The sequence below is a fragment of the Dama dama genome, chromosome 13 (assembly GCF_033118175.1).
Source record: "Dama dama isolate Ldn47 chromosome 13, ASM3311817v1, whole genome shotgun sequence".
Lineage (NCBI taxonomy): Eukaryota > Metazoa > Chordata > Mammalia > Artiodactyla > Cervidae > Dama > Dama dama.
Window position 1 is genome coordinate 40,488,743 of NC_083693.1, and position 18,907 is coordinate 40,507,649.

General features: G+C 45.3%; 1 protein-coding gene across 15 annotated transcripts in view; it reads right to left on the minus strand.

Annotated features, from left to right (window-relative positions):
- Window positions 1-1,738: 1,738 nt before the first annotated feature.
- The window catches only part of PEAK1 (pseudopodium enriched atypical kinase 1), a 311,689-nt gene continuing 294,520 nt past the window's right edge, over window positions 1,739-18,907 (minus strand). For all 15 annotated transcript variants that reach the window (XM_061158944.1, XM_061158943.1, XM_061158942.1 and 12 more), the window contains one exon: window positions 1,739-8,596. In XM_061158944.1, coding sequence (XP_061014927.1) covers window positions 7,433-8,596 — 1,164 coding nt within the window. In that variant the 3' untranslated portion in view covers window positions 1,739-7,432. The remainder of the gene's footprint in view (window positions 8,597-18,907) is intronic.

An 18,907-nucleotide genomic window follows, 5' to 3' on the forward strand; every position in this document is an offset into this window, starting at 1 on the left:
CCAGTGAATCCCAGGTAGGAAAGAACTCAAGATTCTTTGTGACCTGGGTTGAAAGAAGTCAGTTCCCAGGCACGTAGAAGCCAAAGAAAAAGTTAAAGTAGTAGTCACTCACTTGTATCTGACTCTTTGTGACCCTATGGACCACCAGGTTCCTCTGTCCATAGGATTCTCCAGGCAAGAATACTGGAGTGGGTTGCCATGCCCTCCTCCAGGGGATCTTCCTGACCTAGGTGATTGAACCTGGGTCTCCTGCATTGCAGGCAGATTCTTTACCATCTGGGCCACCAGGGAAGCCAAAGGCCCCACTCAAATGTCAGTGGTCGATCACCTCTGGACAATCCAGAATCAAAGGAAGAGTGGTCTTCCTGAGGGCCCACTGACAGAACTCTTAAGAATGGATCCCATGCTGGGCAAGGTGGTGAAGGGGTAACAGGATCTTTCTCCAGTCATACCAAAGGTCAGAGGGATCCCATTTGTGGCCTTGCTCCACCCACTTTGGAGCCTGGCTTGTGCAACCCTGAACCCTCACCATCCAAGCCCGTACCTTTCAGAGGCCCCGGTTGGCCACTCACCAGCAGAGCACTGGACAGCCACCCAAGCCTACTGTGTTCCCTCTCTGTGATGTTGAGACCTCTCAGCTCCAACTGTCTCTTTCTTTGCTCCTCTCCCTCCAGAAGTCAGTTCACAACAAGGAAGGTTAGTTCCCTGGGCTCCTCTCCAGAAGCTGAGCCTATGTCTCAGGGAGTTGTCTCTCAGCTTTATCCTGTTGACTTTTCCTCCCAGGCCCAGGCAACAGAGAGAGCTCTGAGGCCCACATCAGTACAGTTTTTACCTCCTCAGCAATATACAACTTGAGTTTGACAGTCACTTTTCTGGAATATCCCTTAAATATTATGTCTGAAAGTTCTACAGTGCTTGGTGGTGGAGGGAAGCAGAAACACTGGGCTGGAAACAGTGTCCACGGTAAAGGGTTAAGAGCTCTAAAATCTGGTCTAAATTTAGTCTACATGTTTGCACTTTCATCCATTCTACTCCAATGACGTGGCAGCTGTCACTGCCTCTGCCCACTGCGAACTCGTCCTGCCTGAGCCGGGTGGCTTCCTCTGTCTGCTACGGAAGCGTCTGCTCATTAGCTTGTCTGCCTTTATGAGGACACGGTGTGTGACCGTGTACCTTTAGGGACAGGCAAAGGATGTGAATTCCATAGCAGGTGACGCTGTACAAGGTCCTGCTCTGCTCATATTGTCTGCAGAGCTCTAAGATGGCCACTGAGAGGCTCAGCCACAGCCAGCTAACCAAACCGTTTAAACAAACCCAGGACCTTTTAAACAAACCCAGGGCGTCAGAGGATGAGATAGCTGGATGGCATTACTGGTGCAATAGACATAAACTTGGGCAAACTTCGGGCGATGGTGAGGGACGGAGAGGCCTGGCTGCTGCAGTCCCTGGGGTCCCAAAGAGTCGGACACCACTGGGAGACTAACAGGACCTCTATATGGTGACTGGTCACTAGGGGGCGATCTCACACAGCAAACCTGCAGCCCTCTGAGTTCTGGGAGAAAGCTGAAGGCCTTCACTTGCCCTTCCACGCCTGGGTTTCTCAGTTCAGGGAGGCAATGAATTGAAAACAAGTCCTGGTCAGCAGGCAGGAGCATCTGAGACGGCATACCTCCCAGCAGCTAAGATGTAACCATGTCCGCGGCACGTCAGTGTGGAGAGAAGCTGAAAGGACAAGAGCTTGTCTGTTTTTACTGGGTATGAAAATGAATTTATTTACACAGTAACATGATGCCACAGAGAACACAGCAAAGTACCACAGCAAACCAAAGGGCGGCGCCGCCTGATGACAGAGGGGACCTTTCGTTGGTAGGTTTCTACAACTCTACAATGTGTTAAGTAGAGAGGTGACGCTCCAGGAAAGAACAAAAGAAACAAGATTTTCAAAAAGCGAGCATGGGCAGAACCAGTGGGGAATGAAAGAGAGAGCGGAATGAGGACTGCCATGATTCAAATCACTGAGAAGGACAACATCTTGCTTCTGCCCTCATTTCATACCAAAATGCCCGGCATGTCAACAGAAAAAAATCCCATCCCGGTGTGTTCGCATGTAACACCCTTTAAAACTGCTAAGGGAGGGGATAACCAAATAGTTATTTGGAGCAAGTTTCCTGAAGCAGTGTGGTTTATCTTTCAAAAATGCTACCCTGAAGCCATAGGGCTGGTTCAACATTCAAGTTATCGGGAGCGCGGACACACACACACACTTTCCACACACTACACGGGCAAAGTGGATTTTCCATAATATAATATTTGTAGCAAAATATATGACTCTGTACTTCTGCTAGGTTAAAAAATGTCCGACCTCTTTTGATTCCCTGAAACTTTCTTGATTTGAAAAATAAAAGTGGAGGCAAATGGGTGGGGAAAAGTGAGAAGCTGGGAATAAACGCGGAGGCTCTCCGGCGTGGGAAACACCTGACGGGATGTCCCGGATGCAAGCCCCTGCAGCCCGCCCGGGTAAAAGGGGAAAAGCTTCTGCAGTGGCTGACGCAAAAACCTACTCTAATTTCAAACAGCTGCGGAGAGAGGGTGTTTAACAGCTGTATAGCACCTTGTACTTTCTGGGCACTTATAAATATTAAATGGTGGTGATGATGAGTGGTGAACACCTCGGTTTATAAAAAAATACTACATTTTAAAAAAGAAAATTCCCAAGAGTTTTTTTAAACAAACCTATTGAAACTACCACATCTCTTAAAAAAAGAAAAAAAAAAAAAATCCTCAGCTTTTAGTATTACAGGGATATGATATTCCCAAGCTGAAGTTTGGGTGATTGTCACAATCATGTAAATGGGAGGGGATAGTTCCTTCTCCTGAAACGCTGGGGAATTTATAATCTGCCCAAGGTTTTCGTTAGCATCATCTCCCCGCCCCCCCCACCCCATACACAAAATGGACTTTTTAAAAAATAGGTGCTTTTTTTGAGGATGGTTTACTTGATCAGCGGAATACCTGGATGTGGAATGCATGTGAATTCTCTTCCCATGGCATCTGTCATAACTCCGCCTCATCACCTAAAAAACATCAGGACAGAGAGGCTTGGTTTCTTTGGTATAATCTCTATCTTGAATCTCGCATGGCACCACTCAGGGCCTCCCTAACGGCATCGTTGTTGGTCCATGGAATCCCCACGTTTGGAGCTACCGTCAGCACAGGCTGCGGTGCGCACTTGAGCAAGAGTGGCACTGGGATTTGTCTCGGCACAGCACTTTGGGCCTTTGAGAATATGGGCTTCAATGAGGTAAAACTAACCACCTGCTATCATGGGCAGCCATCCCGTTCACTCATTACGCTGAACCAGAATTTTTACTCCTTGTCAACTAGTAAGGGGAATAAAAAACATGTCAGAATTAGCCCAGGAAGTCAAGTTGCTCCCTGCCCATCCCAAGTATGTTCATACTTTATTTATACATCTAGAATCATTTAGAATACAGTGCAGTATCCTGAGCCCATCCCAATTTTTGGAACCCATATTTTTTTCAGATCATTGCTGGTAACATCTACAGAAAACTTCTATCAGCAAAACTAAGGTAATTTCCTAGCACCAAAGTATTCTTAATTCAAATGTGCAAAGTGGAGTGCAATCCTTCTATGCTCTACTGTTTAGTAGGCCCCAAAGATCTTTCATGGATATTTTATAATGTTAGAGACTTTAAAATACAATTTTAGGTAGTCTAATTCCCAGGATTATCATTACTATTTCCAGAGGCTCAGATCTCTTGGTTTGGAGTTTTCTAAGTTCACAAACTTGGACTGAGTTTGGAAGCACAACTGGCCCCCAATGACAGTGAAAGGCTACTCAGACTCTTAAAATTCTAACCAACAGATCTTACTTTTGGCCCCTCAGCATCAGCAGATTAGGGAATGTGAGTGCTCTGCTCCCCTGTATACCTCACCCAGTTTATCTTCTGAGGGCAAAACTTAAAACCCACTGCCATATCCTGGCTTCCAAATCTGACTTAGCCTATGGGTTGGGGGACGTCCTTCACCATTCTTTTGTTGTTGATGCCATGGGTTGCAACTGCTCTTTCCACCATCTTGCTGTTATTCTTGATGAAGTAGCTTCTTGACATCATGCTAGTGCACCAAGGGCTCTCCTCAGGCGAACAAGGGAGCCCTTTCACAGCCCCCCACCTTCCCGTGGAACATCTAATTCCTTTCCTCCCAGACGAGGTTAGCACGCTAACAAGGCACTCTGCTGTACATTCAGTCTTGGTCTTGGCTACTCCAGCCATTGTCCCGTTTCTCTAGTACCTAAAAGTGTACGAGAGATTATTCTTGCTCATGTGGCTTAAGGAAAAGTTCCAATAGCGGCTTAATTGTTCAAATTCTTAATATACATGGAAGAATCTATAGTACAGACTTCAAAAGAAGAGAAAAAAATCCAATCCGTATTGAAGACAATAACTTGATGTTACTTGAGAAAACTTAAAGTGCTATACTAGTCACAATCCAAAACTCATATATATATATATATATATATATATATATATATATATTATATGTATAAATATGTATGTCTGTGTCTGAGGGCAGGATTTCTTTGCAGTTGATGAATGAATTCAAATTTTCTGCTACAATTAAAATGGAAATGCAAAATATATGTGTCAGTATGACATTGAATTTCATCATTTTGGAAAAATATTTAGAGGACCATCTGACAATACCTCTTGCCTAGAAATAGGGTTATCTTGCCTATTCCATTTTCACCTGTAACACCTTCGTCCTTCCCCACCTTACATTCTTCGGCCCTCACTCAGAGAACTATTAATCTAGCCACCCGTCTTGGAGGAGCCCGAGTCCCTTCCTAACTAGCTGGCATTCATCTTTTGCCCTTAACAAGTCTGACCATGAAAACAGTACTAAACGCATCTAATGTGAAAAGGTGCTCGGTTCACCAGTGCTATGAGATAATGGTAGTGGAGGGTGTCCATGCTTATAATATTATCAAGTTAAAATGAAGAAGACTGGATCCAAGTCAAAACAGAAACAGGAGCAAAAAAGGAGGGTGGTGGTGGTGAAGGATACCTATAAAACAAACAAAGGGGCCAGGAAACATTCTTCATTAAATATGAAACTGCATTAAATAGTCAACATTCAAATTCACACGGGCAAGGCAGCATGAGAGTGACGTTGAGGACGTGTCTCCATGGAGAGCAGGCTGCTCGGGGGCGTGCTGGCTGGCAGGGCCAGTGGTCTCTGCGCTGCCACTTCAGTGTATAACTGGGCGGGGCTTATGTGCACGTGGGTTAGCTAAGGTCAACCTAATAAAGCCTGCTAGGCAAAGTGAGGCCAGGTTGCAGGACGCCAAGAGCGAGCGGATGGCTGGCCTGCAGCGCGCGCCCATCCTGTGGCCATTCCTAGGGGGCAGAGCCTTGCACTCTGGCCAGAGGAGACAAGACTCTGTGTGGGCCAACCAGCTCTCTTCCCTGGAAGTCCTGAACTGCTGGCCAGGAGGACAGGGGCATCCTCCAGATGGGCCTCACGGGTCCCATTCTCGAAAAAAAAAAAGAAAAAGAAGCAAAGAAGAGCACAATAAAATACATTCTTCTCCTTTCTTGATCCTCTTTGATACAGGTGAATCACATGAAAGGTGGTTAATAATGTTTAAAGTTTAGAAATTACCAAAAGGCCACTAACGTGCTATCTAAGTAATACTGCACAATCAGGCTTGGCTTTAACAAGCTCTGCACTGGCTGATGCGGGGCTCAGGGCTGTCTTGCCCACCAGGCAGAGGACGTGTCTATCAACCCTGCCACAGGTTGCTCCCCCAGAGGCCTGGCCTCTACTTCCAGCGGGCATGTGCACACACACGGGTATACACGTGTACACACACTCACACTGTCTGAGTGACTCTTGGGATTTCAAAGTTGAAGTAAACAGAACAGATACTCACAGTTTTGAATAACACACACACACACACACACACACACACACACACGGTGGAACGGACACTCGTCTCAGCGCAAATATGTGCCAAGGGAAGAAGGGGAAGGTTTCTGTGGATATTGCTTCAGGTGAAGTTGCAACATAAACACTGTATATACAGCTAAAAAAAATACATACAAAAATTGCACATGTATCCATAGGAGGGGAGCACTGACCCCATGCAGGGTGAACGGCTCTCGGCCACCCACCTCAGCAATGCAAACTCCCCATGAGCTGCCCTCAGTGCTGTGTCTGAGTCACTGGGAGCAATGTGCCGTGCAGCTGGGAGGCAGTCTCTCTAGACAATGAGGGCATTGCAAACAGGAGGTCGGTGGTCTCATCAGTGGCCTTCTCCCCTTCCTCTGCCTTCTGGCCATCCTAATAGCCAGCCACACCATGCCCTTGAGGGAGATGTTACAGCTCAACAGACAGCCATTTCCATGCAGAGCTGTTGTCTACAGCATTTGGTAGACTAGTTAACACCGGCTGCTGATAGAAGGAGGCTGGCCAATTATGGCTCAGGGGAAAACTGTGATCTGGGTACCGGCAGCCCTGGCTGCCAACGCTGACAGCTCTGACAGTAATCAAAGAACAGTCCTTTAAACTCTGTTCCCCTGATGGCCCCTAGAGAACTGCACGTGCAGGAGCACCATCTCCTTGTGTCCTGCTAGCTATTTGTAAGATCTGAACTGCACTCTGCCCTTCTGGGGCACTGGTGACACCACCTTGGGTCAGCTCTGTCATGGGCTGATAAACCCAAACTTCACTGGCAAGTGGGGACAGAACCAAGGTGAAGGAGATTCAGGCAGTGGCATCACGAGAGGAGACTGAGGGCCGTCCTCCATACAGTGCACACACTTACTGATAATGGAAACCAAATGGGTGCATGACCCTAAGGATGGATTCTCTCTCCTTGTCCTTCTACCATCTGCTGGAACAAAGGATGTAATTCCAGGAACCAAAACTGTGCTGATACTAAGTATGGCAGTTCTGCCTGGTAAGAGAGCCAATTATTGATCCTTTAAAGGAAAAGAGTTTGTTGTGAAAGTTTAGTAGATGATGGTAAGTACTGGTTAAATCTGTCTATTGCTAGTGAGAATAAATACATGGTGTTAAAAAGACAGGTGATACTCAGAGTTCTGGAGGAACTTGACCCAGCTCATGGAGTTCAAACCAGAGGAGCTGTCACTTCAAGGATGCATCTTCATATTTCCTGCACTTGGGGACAGTTAGGACAGAAGGTGTTCCCATGAACGGAAGCTGCACATTTGTGCGGCTGACTTTCCCTAATGTTAAGATGGACTCAGCGTCTCACTGGACTTGGATGGGGATGGAAGGCTTGTCTCTCCTCTTTCCTTGAATTCTGTATGAGTACCAGGAAGGGGAAATGTGTGGGCAACTTGAAGAAGGTGACACATGAAGTAAGAGCAGGGACCGGGACATGTTAACGGGGCTGCAGGATTTTCACGACACAGCTGAGAGAGTCCGGAGTGGCAAAAGCCAGATACTGAGCACAAAGCCAGTCCTCCAGGCTGATGCCAGCCTCCCGGTCCAGGGACTTCTCGGCAAACTTGATCATGAGCAGTGTGCGCTTGATGTCTAGCCAGTTCTGGAGCAGGGTATTCCTGTGAGCGGGGCTGGGGGAGGCAGTGAAAGTCTGGAAGAGATCTTCCCGGGGACCCCAGAGCAGACACTGGAGGATGCCTTTGGCATCTGAAATGAGGATCCGCTCAGAAGGGTTGGGATTCAGGAGGCAGCTAGCCAGCTGCTGCAGGCCCCGGGAATAGGGGGAGCGGAGTGGGATGCGGGGCAGGTCGGCCCGAGTGTACTCCTTTTCCTTCAGCTCTGGGTTCTCATCAAAAGGGTTGGGCAGGTGCAGCATCTCGTAGATGAGGATGCCTGTCTGGAACTCATCACACTTTTTATATTGCGTGGCCGTGATGATCTCAGGGGCGAGGCGGGACTGGTCCCGGAGGATCTCAGGGTCTACCAAATGGCTCTTCTGCTTGGCCTGGGAGAAGTTGCTGACGATGAGCCTCGTGGGACAGGACGGGGTGGGGCTAGGCTCTGTGGGCCCCAGGCCCTGGGTGGGCCCCCCGGGCTGGTAGTGGACGAGCAGCAGGTTCTCCAGACGCAGATCGCAGTGGGTGACGTGGTAGGGTTTGAGGTGCTCCAGGCCCGAGCACAGCTGCAGAAGCAGCAGACACACTTGCCTCTCGTACGCGTCCGGGCTTTTCCCATGCTGTGCCAGGGAGTCGCGCACAAAGTCGGCCACTGTGAGACAGGGAACCTCTCTGGTGATGACCACAACGTGGCTCCTCTGCTTCCTGCTGACGACTGCCTGGCTTTCTTTGTGGGACGACGACTCTGCTTCGGAGCCCAGGTCTGGGCTCTTCCCATCAGCTTCTCCTTTCACCTCTTCCGTTGCTTCCATGTCATCCTCCTCCTCTTCAGGGGCGTCGGGATCCTCCCAGGGAAGCAGGCGCTTAGGAACTTCGGCAAGGAAGTGACCGCAGTCCTGCTGGATGTTAAAATGGACAGCTAGACTCTGCCGGATGGCCAAGCTGTGGTAATACTGCTGCGATTCCTTAGCTTTGCTCTTACAGATCTGAAGGAAGAAAGCAAAGAACACAATTTAAAATGCACACCATCATAACAAGGCTTCTGATTTGTAAAGAGGGGTTAACTAGAAGGTGACTGGTAGGAGTCTGGAGTAGCGAGAGCAACAGTGTTGCAGTGGAGATACAGCAATAGAGTGGAGTTTTTCAGAAAGGGTTTTGGTGACTGTGTTGAGTGACAGAAACAGTGTCTTCATGCTTAACCCATCACATGTATTATCTCTAGTCCTTACGTGTGCGTCTGTGCTAAGTCGCTTCAGTTGTGTCTGACTCTTTGTGACCCTATGGCTTGTAGCCCACCAGGCTCCTCTGTTCATGGGATTCTCCAGGAAAGAATACTGGAGTGGGTTGCCATGCCCTCCTCCAGGGGATCTTCCCTACCCAGGGATCAAACTTGCCTTTCCTGCGGCTTACTGCACTGCAGGTGGACTCTCCAGCACTGAGCCCTCAGGGAAGCCCTCTAGTGCTTCCACTAACTCCTTAAAGAATAGGCCGTGCATGTGCATGGTCAGTCATTCAGTCATATCCAACTCTTTGTGACTCCATGGGCTATAGCCTGCCAGGCTCCTCTGTCTATGGAATTCTCTAGGCAAGAATACTGGAGTGGGTTGCCATTTCCTTCTCCAGGGGACCTTCCTAACGCAGGGATCAAACCTGTGTCTCCTGCATTGCAGGCAGATTCTTTACTGCTGAGCCATCTGGGAAGCCCAAAGTAGGCTGAAGACTTAAGAATTTAAAAAACAAAATCAAAAAACACAAACCCAGGGCCACTAGTTTGCAAACCTAAGTCTGCTCGACACCAAAGCTTCCTCCTTCCACTCTACCTTGCCCCTCATCTAGAAAACTGAAAACCAAAAAAGTCATTTTCCATTTATGCTTTCTTTCTGTGGAGTTTTATAGCCCAGACTTACAGAGCAGCTCAATAAATAGCTTATAACATAGGCCAGAATACCTTATATCACTGGTCAGGAGACTTGACATAGAATTGGCCAGGTAAACTGTGGGTCTTCCTAACTTTTCAGTGAATGTCATTGTGATGGTCACAACTCAGGCACTCATGGGTAAAGAAGAAAGTTTGAGAGAATCACTGGTCTCATCTAGCCAGAGCAAAACCACCATTTCAATGGCAGCAGTCTGAGTTTTACATTTTCTCTCTCTCTTTTTTTTTGAACAACAATCTATACCCAGCTTTTATTACTTAACAATATGTCTTGAAACTGTTCCATAGATAGCATACTATTAATAGTTTTTTTAAATAGCTACATACATTCCAGTGCATGGACATACAAGAAGAGTTCAGTTACCCCTCTCTACTGGCAGACATTCAGGTCCTTTCCAGCTACAGACAATGTTGCAGTGAAAAGCCTCATACATCCCCATATTGCTTGTGTATGAGGACACCTGTAGGATAAGTTTCCAGAAGTGGAAGTGCTGAGTCAAAGGGGATCTGTATTTAGATGTTTGATAAATGTTACCAAATTGCCTCTATCAAGTTGAGTCAGTTTACGCATTAGCCAGTGGTGCAGGGGGGTGGGGGTGGGGGTGGGTGGGGTGCTTGGTCTCTTCCCATCCTTGCCAGCCTATCATGTTTACAAGCTTTATCTCTACTGATCTGATAACTGAAGAAAAGTATCTTTGGAGATACTATTTTTAATGAGTTATTGAGCACCTCTTCACATCTTTAAGGATCCACTGTAATTTCCCCCTTTTCATTACCATTAACTATCTCTTTATGAAGTGAAGTGAAGTGAAAGTTGCTCAGTCGTGCCTGACTCTTTGCGACCCCATGGACTATATAGTTCATGGAATTCTCCAGGCCAGAATACTGGATTGGGTAGCCTTTCCCTTGGGGATCTTCCTAACCCAGGGATTGAACCCAGGTGTCCTGCATTGCAGGTGGATTCTTTATTAGCTGAGCCATAAAGGAAGCCCAAGAATACTGGAGTGGGTAGCCTATCAGTGGATCTTCCCAACCCAGGAATCGAACTGGGGTTTCCTGCATTGCAGGCAGATTCTTTACCAACTGAGCTATGAGGGAAGATTCCCTATTTCTTCATATCCTTTGCCTATTTTCCTCCATTTGAGTCACGGGTGGTTCATTTCATTTAAAAAAAATTAAAGTATAATTGCTTTACAATGGTGTATTAATTTTTGCTTACAATGAGGTGAATCAGCTGTATATATACATATGTTCCCTCCCTTCTGGACCTCCCTCCCCCCAATCCCTCTATCCCACCCTTCTAGATCATCATAGAGCACTGAGTTGAGCTCCCTGTGCTTTATAGCAGCTTCCCACTAGCTATTTATTTTACACACAGTAGTGTATATTACTGGACTTCCCTCATGGCTCAGATAGTAAAGAAACTGCCTGCAATGCAGGAGACCTAGGTTTGATCCCTGGGTTGGGAATATCCCCTGGAGAAGGGAATGGTTACCCACTCCAGTATTCTTGTCTGGGAAATTCCATGGACAGAGGACCCTGGTGGGTTACAGCCCATGGGGTTGCAAAGAGTCGAACATGAGTGAATGTGTATTATATGTCAATTTTAACTCCCAATTTGTCCCCCCTGTCCCTTTCCCACCTGTGTCCACATGTTTGTTCTCTATATCTGTATCTCTATTTCTGCCCTGAAAAATAGTATCATCTATATCATTTTTCTATTATTTCTCAGGTGGCTCAGTGGTAAAGAATCCACCTGCAATTCAGGAGATGTGGGTTTCATCCCTGGTTCAGGAAGATCCCCTGGAGAAAGAAATGGCAATCTACTCCAGTATTCTTGTCTGAGAAATCCCATGAACAGAGGAGCCTGGCGGGCTAAGGCAAAAGGGGTCACAAAAGAGTTGGACATGACTTAGTGACTAAACAACAATATCATTTTTCTAGATTCCACATATATGTGTTAATATATAATATTTGTTTTTTTCTTTCTGATTTCTTCACTGTGTATGACAGACTCTAGGCCCATCCACATTTCTACAAATGACCCAATTCTGTTCCTTTTTATGGCTGAGTAATATTCCATTGTAGATATTCATCTATCATTGGACATTTAGGTTGTTTCCATGTCCTGGCTATTGTAAACAGTGCTGCAACGCTATCTACACTGAACATTGGGATAGATAAAAAAATATACAAACAATAAATGCTAAAGAGGATGTGAAGAAAAGAGAACCCTCTTGCACTGGTGGGAATGTACACTGATGCAGTCACTGTGGAGAACAGTAGGAAGGTTCGTTAAAAAACTAAAAATAGAACTACCATATGACCCAGCAGTTACACTACTGAGCATATACTGAGACAACCATGCTTCAAAATGACATGTGTACATTTTCTCTTAACAGGCCAATATTCAAGCAATAAGGCCTCTCAAAAAGAATCTTATTAAGTGGTTATGGATCAAAGAAGAGTTTTTTGCACAAAAACATTAGCCAAGAGTTCTACATCCTAAAACAACTATTGTATTTCTAGTCTTAAAGGGTTAGAAAAGCAATAAATAAATAAAAATCACCCCTAAAATGATTATCCTCATGATACGATATGAGAAGCTGACAATGGAAGGCTGAGTCTCCAACACTATTCATAGATTGTAAAAGCCTGGTCCCGACAGCTCCTCCACGACCCTGGGAACCAAGAACAAACTTGCCACTTTTCCTCCTTGGCGGGAGCACGCTGCTGCACCTCACAGACACTGACGCCTCCCAGCAACAGGTGCTCTGCAGTGTCTACAATTTGCTCGTTTATTGTGGTGACACAGAAAAAGCAAATTTGGAAAAGCTTTTCTAGCCTTCTCTATTTACAAAGAGAAATGTACATTTTCTTAGGAGGATGCTGATGGATCCTCGGTTCTGGGAAGCAGCAGGCTCTGATTTCCATCAAAATAGATGCTTTAAAAAAGGAGCCGTGGCAAGGGAGTCTGAAGGAGAGGAACATCAGAAGGATGTTCCTCTCTTTTATGGTATTTATACATATTTATTACAGTGGTCAATGACATACACACACACACACAAACACACACACATGCACACATGAGAGAGAGATGTGAAAAAAAGTTTCTTTGTCTTCTACCACAAACTTCATCAGTTTTTGGCATTTCTTCTTTATGCAAACTTCTGGTCTTGAAACAGAGATATCCCCAGGCTGAGTTCAAGTTCAAATATATATCTTTCAGAAAGCATTATCTTTGCAAAGCTTTCTAAGTCTCAGCACATGCAGTATAATATATAATCCTGTATGCTCATCAATCACAACATGAATTCTTTCTATACTGTACTGTTGGCAATATTTCATATTTATATGTCACTAGGTATTTAAAAATCTTATACTAGTCATCATTTAGTTGCATGGGAGCTAGATCTAGGACACGACATATTCCAGTTTTAATAATTTGCCCAATATCACAATGCCCACTAGAATGGAAGTTCAAAGGTCCCAACTCCTCAGCCTTTGAAAAGCCAGTCAAACACACTGAGTTTGGCTGAATGAGACTGTAGTTAAACCCTGTCACCCTAGAGAAGGGAAACTTGCCAAGGACTTGAAAGGCCTAGCATTTAGCCCCGCTACCAGCTGTGTAACCTTGGTCATTTCTCTTAATTTCTCTGGGTCCCAGTCTTTCTAAGTAAAGGAGACAACATAAAGAATACTGAAACCTCCTTCACAGGGCAGTTGTGAGAATCAAGTGAGATCAAGCATGCAGAGCGTAATTGTGAACTGCTGCTGCCGTGCTGTCCTGCGCGCAGTTGCTCAGTCGTGTCTGACTCTGCGACCCCAGGGACTGCAGTCTGCCAGGCTCCTCTGTCCACGGGGATTCTCCAGAAAAGCATACTGGAGTGGGCTGCCATGCCCTCCTCCAGGGGAACTTCCCAACCCAGGGATCAAACCCAGGTCTCCCTCATTGCAGGTGGCTTCTTTACTGTCTGAGTCACCTGGGAAACCCCTGTAAACTACTAAGCTGTACAAATGTCATTCATAGTGACTAAAACAATGACAACTTGTAAATGTTAACAAGTGATGCATTATAGAATCCTCACATTTTTTCAAACAGAGAGCAAGACAGAAAATTTCATCTTTCTTTGGGGTCTGAGAGCTACACGCCCCAGCAGTGAGGCTCTCTGATGACAGGTTTGGCAGAGGGTGCCTAAACAGGGACCATTAAGGTTTCCCACCTCCATGCCAGGTCAGCCCTGACCAACAAGTCGAGATCAGCACTAAGATGGGCCAGTCTAAGACTAAGGAAGAGAACTGCTTAGCCAAACTGTAGTTTTCACTGTGCCAAGTTGCACAGAAAAAAACTTCTCACCTCGTGGCTTACCATTAAAAGCAGAGAAGATATTCTAATTGCTACTTCTATTCTAACTGTATCTATACACAGTCCATACACACCCCCACACACACAATATTAGAAGCTATCTCAGAGTTTTGTGAGTAGATAAGAACATGGATACTACAACAGGAATTTATGTTTGGCTTCACAGATCAACTTGAGATAAAGGTTCAAAGTGATTTATGAAGAAGAAATGATAAATTGTTCAGTCACTTCAGATGCTCTGAAGGAAAACGGTCTGCTTAGAGAGCCAAGCTGAGGAGCTGGCACTTCCTTATCTCTTCATCTTATGATATGGAGACAGGCTGAAGAATAACTGGTCACTCTAGTTGTAAGTGCAGAGGAAAAAGGGAGAAGACTGGAGTATGACAGAAGAAAACAAAATACTAGTGCTTTTAATTAGCTCATAACTAAGAAAACAGTTACAACCAAAACACAGACCTATGGAGATTTCCATAACAGGGTTTTTCATATGGTGAGTATCTCATAAATCTTTATTATGGAGGCTGCGATGATGTTAATTTAGGTAGGAGTGTTATATTATTCTCTTCACCACAAAGTAGCCATTTTTCAAATGTTAATAACTTGGCTCCTTTGGTTTAAAAAAAGCCTTAGAATGACTTGGCTTCAGATGATGAATTTCTAGTTCAAAAGTCATTTCAGAAAACAAGCCACTCTTTCCGGAACAAACAGAGAGGGGTCTTCTGCTGCTTGCTGTTTTCCCCTTCTTCTCTAACTCAGTATTTTCTCTAGCAGAGATCAAAGTAACTTCTTGGCCTCCCATTTTCATTTACCTTTCTTGAAAGGAATTCACATTCCTTCCTTACAGAGGGTAGCTGGCTTTCGGTTGAAGCCAGCTACCCAAGCTTCCACTCCCCAAGAAGAATGATTTCCACAGGACTCCTTGGCTCCACAAAATTCTGAAATAGGAACAAAACTGGAGCTGGAATGGTCCCATGTCTTCATGTAAGATTACCTTTTGTAATGGGAGAGAAATCATCTCATATTTGTTTTTACTATGTATGTGAAAACCTATTTAAAATGCTGCAGATTTTTGGCAGACTCTATTGCGTACATTTTCTGAATGGGAAGAAAAGCCCTAGGAGAGCCTGAGCCACGGTGACACTAGAGGGAGCTGCGACATCAGGATCCATAAGTCACCTGCATGGAAACTGCAGCAGGAGAACAAAAAACCAGGCTGGAGAAGGCTGAATCTCAAAACACGCTGTAGGTTCTCTTTACGGACACACTCTTGGTTCTATGGAAGTGGCAATGCCTGGTTTGTGCAGAGGGAAGGCTTCGTGTGGGGAGCACAAGCAGGAGGGGACGCCCATCCTGGGCACACTGACCTTTGCCTGCTTGCCCTCTCACAAGCTGCTTCTCCCAAAGAAAGCCAGAAGAACATCAAAAAGGAGAGCCAGTCAGCTGATAGTTCCACACCCACCAACGTGGACAATACACTGTCACAAGAAAAGAGGCTGGGGGAAACTACGTGCTTGTTTGAGTTAATCAAGACGAGTGAGAACAGAGGAGAGGAGAAATACTGATTCCCATCAATTGAGCATTCAAACAAGTATATGATGGCTCCTCAAGGACGTCCTGTCTGGAGAACAAGGCATCTTGAAGCACCAGCCCAGAGCCCCCAGATACAGTGAGAACTCCTTAACCACAGGCAAATCGCCTGTTGGAAAATGGGGGAAAAAATGCTTCCAGAATCAGAGCCAAGTTAATCTCTTCTAAGACCTTCTTAGACCCGAGTCAATGCCCATAACCCTCACACAAGCCTGACCTTAGTGGGGAAACAGGGCTGACAATGGATTCCCCACACACAACCTGGGAAATTTAATTCCAAACGTTCATTTCAACACAGGAGCTCATTTTCTGTGTTGCTCCTGGCAACTACTCTGCATACCATTGAGGCAAATTTGCCATTATAGAGCATTTATGTTTGTTATAATAATCTTAATCTAGCTAGATAGCTAACTTTAAAAAAGTAGACTGTGGGGGGCTTTGACTGGAAAGCCTCACTAAAAGCAGCTTGGACAGAGAAGACAAGGTTATGTGTCTAATGCTACTGACACTGTCAGAATGCCCACAATGCCTGGGACCTGTAATGAAGGTGTACACCTTCCACCCTTTCAGTACTGGGGAGTGGAATAGATATTCAGTTTAAGGCAATGAAGTAGGAAGGTAGGGTGGGGGGAAGGTGGACATTTGGCAAAACTGGATGGCTGTGGAATAAATCAGTTGTTGAATGGGGAGTGGTATTATCAGTTCTTACTTACTTGACCCTTCCTCCCAAAGGCTTTCTGAAATGCTGGTGTTTGAGGGGTCTGCTCTCTTTTCTCATTGACACTCTCCCTTCAGGAAGCTCATGGCTTCAACCATCGTGATATACTGCTGACTTCCACATCTACATTTGTGATCCAAACTTACCTTTGAGCTTCAGATTTATCCATACAAGGGCCTACTTGATTTCTCTCCATATATGTCCCATCCTATAGATAGATGCCTTAAACTCAACATAACCAAACCTGAACTTTTTCCCACCAAAATTTCCTGTTGTAGTATGCCTACTTTTGGTGAATGGCCCTGTTATCTGCCCCAGCATCTAGATGAGTTATCAAGTTCACTCTGGGTTTCTCCTCCATCCTCATTCCCTGCATCTCGTTAATCACCAGCTTCGACTGCTTTTGTTCCCATATGCTTTCAAATTCTCTTTTCTCCATCTCTATGGCTACCATTATCACTTGCTGGTCTGCTACCAAAGATCTCCAACTGGTCTCCCTGACTCGACTCTCATGTGATTTCCCTCAAATATAACTTTTATGTAGCCACAAGGGCCACCTTTCAAAAAAAATCGAATAAACTTCCTAGGGGTTCCCTATTATTTCCAGAGGATAAAGTCCTGGCCTGGCTTCCCTTACTAGCCTTATTTCTCCTCTGTCTCCTACTTTTGCCACACTGAACTCCCTGCAGCCAGCGCCCTAATCCTACCCTCCAGGGGTTCTCTCTGATTGAGGCTCCTCTTTTCCCCTCATCTGCCTGAAGGATTCCCACTTATTTTTTTATTTCAAGTCCTCACATGTGTCATGTGTGTCAAAGACAGAAAGTGTTAAGTGCCCCAGATCTCCCTCCTGTGTTTAGCTACCTCTCATGTACATGTCTCCATTATCACAGCTGTCACAGCTTTTGTCTGTCTTAAGAGCAGGTATGTGCACCTTCGGGTCCAGCACAGAGCCAGGCACCTGGTGCACGCTCAGTGTGGCCACACAAATACTGAGAGCGGCGACATCTGACCTGGTGTGGCCATGAAGCTCATTTACTCAGAACAGCGAGAATATATGATTAGCTCTTATGAAACAGATGGAAGCTGGCAAGCTGATGGGGAGGGGGCAAGGGCAGACAAATCTGGGTAATAAACGCTCATGACCTGACTACACAAATGAGTCATATCTGAACAATGGGGGCTGTCTGCTGAGTCCAGGCTGCCCTGGAGGCCCAGGGGTTTTGTGCTGTACAAACCCTCACAAAACAACACTGCTCTTTGTCATTCCATTCAATTTTCTCTTTTCTCCAAAGGAAGCAATAAGTATAAAATACAGGACTCTTCAAAAATATTCTACATTGGCTTTTATTTTTCTATTATGGACCCAGTTGGCCTAGTGTGCCTTCAGCCGACTTCCACTTTATCAGCAGGGATTCCCATTTCCAGCTTGCTCTGTGCACTTTACAGGACCTCAGTGAACCTTAAGTGAGATGATGTTGTGGGGAATGAATGGCAGAGGGACAAAAATGAGACATGCTGACGATTGCACACACAGTATACCATCTGTGCTATTCTGTCACATTACCCCAAAGCACAACAGCATATGGGAAAGGGCGAAGAATGAAAAGTGGCAAATTCTAAATTGATATTCATTATTTGGTATGACCTCACTCTGAGAATACAGGCTGATCACTGATAGATCTCAATTCTTTGATCTGCCCAGAAGGAGTACTGCCTTACTTGCTGCTGCAGAGCTAAGACCATACATGCTCAATGCTGTTACAATCATATTCAAAACGGATTAAGTGTTTACTATATAAATACTGTCTGGACCTCCAGGAATCAGAACTCCATGCTGTAGAAATCTGCTATGAGATCTGTCAGGTAGGCCAGGTATTTTACAGCTTGACTTGCTGTAAAAATGTTCACATGCTCCCCCCCAATATTTGGGAGTCTAGAAAAGAAATTCAAGAAGGCAACTGTATAAGATTTCACTATTTTATTTGTGATTTGTACTCACTGAACTCTTTTTATGCTCCCACTCAGCATATGGAGCAAAAGAAATTCATGTGTGTTCCTGAGCCAGTCATTTAGGCTGACCAGGTGACACCCAGGATGATCACACTGGAGAAACTGAGGCACAAACCAGTTGAACAACCAGCTGAGGGTCCAGATTAGGAATTATATTAGTTTGAATCCCAATTTATAATTCTCAGCTGTGTCCTGTCACTTCATTAATTAAAGCTGTGGCTGTTTTCCCACTAGACAGTTCATTTTGATTCTTGGTTTACATGAGTACACCTCCCCTTTCGAAACCAACGTCCAGTAGAGACTTTAAGGCACTTCTGTATGCATTCAGCAGTGAAACATAGTGGACACTGACCTAGGGTGGCTATGAGTCTGTAGAGCTGGCTGCTGATCAGTCGCTTTCTGGGAAGGTCCAATGTTGGGCTCATTGTGTGTTGCATTATGAAAATGAAAATGGTTTCCTCTCTGTAGTTGGTTCCTTGTCACTAAGCCAGCAATTAACTGCCTGATCCTATAGTCTAAACTAGTGGTAAATTCTTACCAACCCCAGTTATTCCTATTAATGCTTTTTCATTTACTGTCTTGCTTTCTCAGCAACCACCCAAATGAGATCAACGGAGACTCTAGAGCCAAAATGCAATAAAAGATGTTGGTCTCCACAGTTCACCTCTACTTTATTACAA